We start from the raw sequence: 2,682 nt of genomic DNA, 5'->3' as shown, positions 1-2,682 counted from the left end.
GATGTGCAAGGTCGCTGGCAAAGCACTCGGAACATCGTGTCCAGTCGGTATATCGAGATGCCTTTCCTCTCGTTGTTTGTACGTGCGAGGCCTTCGTGTTGAACACTGACAGAAATGGAAGAGAAATGACGTTGCAAACGCCTAGTGTAGGTCGCTAGGCGAGATGTTCTCGATGTTCTCGACCCGAATAGTACCAAGAACTACGATTTTCTATTTAATCATTTCACAGTGTCGACATCGTCGTACTCGATCTGTTGTTGAAATGAGTTATCCCCGTACTCGATCTGTCTCCTATCTACCAACTGCGTGTCATCTACCAACTGCGTGTCAAGTAAACCCATAACGCTACATTACGCTCGTCCACACCGCGCAGACGTTAGACGACTTGCGTTCACACGGCCATAGTCGGCGTGTCGAGCTCGAAGTGGATGCAGTCCGACCGCGGCGTCTCCATGAACGTGATACTCTTGGTCGCGGGCGTTTGCACCAAATACATGGTGCGGCGGTCGGCCAAATGGAGCTGGTAGCCCGTCGAGAGCACGGAAAACAACAGCAGCAGTACTAGAATCCCATCGGCCATAAGGCTGCCGTTGAGCGCACCGCAGTTGACGTCGCAAATAACGTCCAGCTCGGTCGCGTACCGGCTTGAACATACATATTGGCCGGCAGCTGAAAAGTTGACGGCAGTCCCCGCGCAAATGTTGAAGACGAACGCGACGACATCGGCCGACATGACGTGCAGCCGCTTCGCCATGTACCACTGCCGGTGCCGGCGGGCCATGTGCATCCATACAACGCTCGCACACGCTGTGACCAAGGCGGAGGCGAAGAGAAACTGGAATGGCCCCGTCTTGCTGATGGCCGACACGAACGGGTTGCAGCTCGTGGTCTTGAGGTAGTTGGCCGTGAACGCGGCGGTGCCGAGGCTAATAACTGCCGACGTACCGTGGAGCACTTGGGGCAGCGCCGGCGCGTAGAGCACCGATAGAAGGCGCGGTGGCAGCGATGGCATATCTCCAAAAGTCCGCAATTTTTGATGTGCTACATTGAGCGAGAAAAATCGAAGCCCCTCGTTCAAACTGGATCCGTTGTTACGTACGACACTATTTTGGATGCCAGCGGTTGGTGCGGTCTATCAATAGAGCCAGCACGACAACGGACGGTCGTGGACGTCGACGGTTTCGCGCGCGTAACGACCATGAGTGCCTGCAGCGACGACGACGACGACGAGACGACGCTGAGCCAACTGCTTCGGCACTCGAGCGACGACGACGACGACGACAATAATGACGACGACAGTGACGACAACGACGAGAGTAGCGACGACGACGACGACGATTCGAGCTCAAATCTGAGCTCGTCGAGCTCGGAAGAGGAGCCTCCGGACATTTTCACCCAAGTCGGGCGCGGCTTGACGGCAGCAGCACACGCTCTTGTGGGCACACGCGAATCGCGCTTTGCGTCGCGCACCAACACGACGCTCAAGTGGAAGCAAGACGTGGCGTACGAGCAAGCTAAAACTATGTATGAAGCGGAGAAGACCGCCAAACGCCAAGCCGACGCCGCCGCAGACGCCATACGTCGGCTCGACATGAAGCGCGAGAAGAAGACCAAGCTCCAGCGCCGCGGCAACCGCAAAATCGCCCGCAAGATGGCGAAAAAGATCGCTGCCTGCGATCTCCAGCACCAAAAGCGCGATGCCAAGATGACCGTCGTGTCCGAGATTCGCCTGCACCGGCTCAGCGCTCTCCACGCCGAAGCGACGCCGGTGTTGGCTACGACCGCGTCGGCACCGACGCTGCCCATCACCGACTTTGTCAAAAGCATCGCGAGCCGTCGGCTCCAAGAGGCCCGCGACGACATGCTCGCAGCATGTATCGACGAGGCCGACGCCCTCGGACGCCACTGCGGCATGCTGCCCGCGATCCGAACACCGCCCCATGTCGTGCCCAAGGAGCAGCTCGAAACCGCGACGTCTCTAATTCTACGACTGGCGCCCCCCCCGGACCCGAAAGCCCCCCCAAAGCTCAAGACGCTGTTCACTGTCAACCTGAAGCGCTTTCGCCACGTCGAAGACTGCAAAGGTGATCACATTGGTGAAGCCGCGTGCATCGAACTCGGCAAGTCGCTTCTCACGGGCGCCTGTCCGCGCCTTCTGGAGCTCAACTTGTCCTGGAACGACATCAAGTTGCGGGGCGTCCTATCGCTCGCCGAGGCCTTTAAGCAAGGCGCGTGCGGCCAGATGACGCGGCTCGACTTGCGGGCCAACAGCCTCGACGCGACGGCCCTCATACATCTCTTTGAGGCGCTCTCGAAAGGCGGGCTTCCCAAGCTGCAACACCTTCTTTTTGCCGGCAACCTCGTCGGCGATCGCGGCGGGAAGGCCGTCGCCCACGCCTTCTTGGCGGGGGCGCTTCAGCATTTGGTCACGATCGACCTCAAGTCGAATGGCATCAAGAACGACGGGTGTCGGGCGATCTATAATGCGTGCACAGCCGACTGCTTTCGCCGCCTCGGGCCGTCGCTCGAGCTCATCGATCTCCGCCGCAACCAGATCAACTACGTCACCGCCCAGTCCCTGACACCGTGTCCCAAACACATCTCTTTCTAGTCCTATGCGCGTTGTCTCTCAAAAGCACCAGATGCGGGTCTCGCGAGGCAAGGAGGCGGGTGCGTTGACGC

At 58.9% G+C, this 2,682-nt stretch overlaps 2 protein-coding genes across 2 annotated transcripts; one reads left to right on the top strand and one right to left on the bottom strand.

Moving 5' to 3' along the window:
• Positions 1–379: 379 nt before the first annotated feature.
• Positions 380–1,022, bottom strand: SDRG_15001 (hypothetical protein). The gene has a single exon (XM_008621164.1). The coding sequence runs from the start codon at positions 1,010–1,012 to the stop codon at positions 392–394; it is 621 nt and encodes a 206-aa protein (XP_008619386.1). The 5' UTR covers positions 1,013–1,022; the 3' UTR covers positions 380–391.
• A 165-nt stretch (positions 1,023–1,187) lies between these two features.
• On the top strand, positions 1,188–2,682 carry SDRG_15000 (hypothetical protein). Its single transcript, XM_008621163.1, has one exon. It carries the CDS (start codon positions 1,199–1,201, stop codon positions 2,609–2,611), a length of 1,413 nt encoding a protein of 470 aa, XP_008619385.1. The 5' UTR covers positions 1,188–1,198; the 3' UTR covers positions 2,612–2,682.

The sequence above is a fragment of the Saprolegnia diclina genome (assembly GCF_000281045.1).
Source record: "Saprolegnia diclina VS20 unplaced genomic scaffold supercont1.82, whole genome shotgun sequence".
Lineage (NCBI taxonomy): Eukaryota > Oomycota > Saprolegniomycetes > Saprolegniales > Saprolegniaceae > Saprolegnia > Saprolegnia diclina.
The sequence above is the reverse complement of the archived record's forward strand: the minus strand, read 5'-3'. Positions and strand labels throughout refer to the sequence as shown.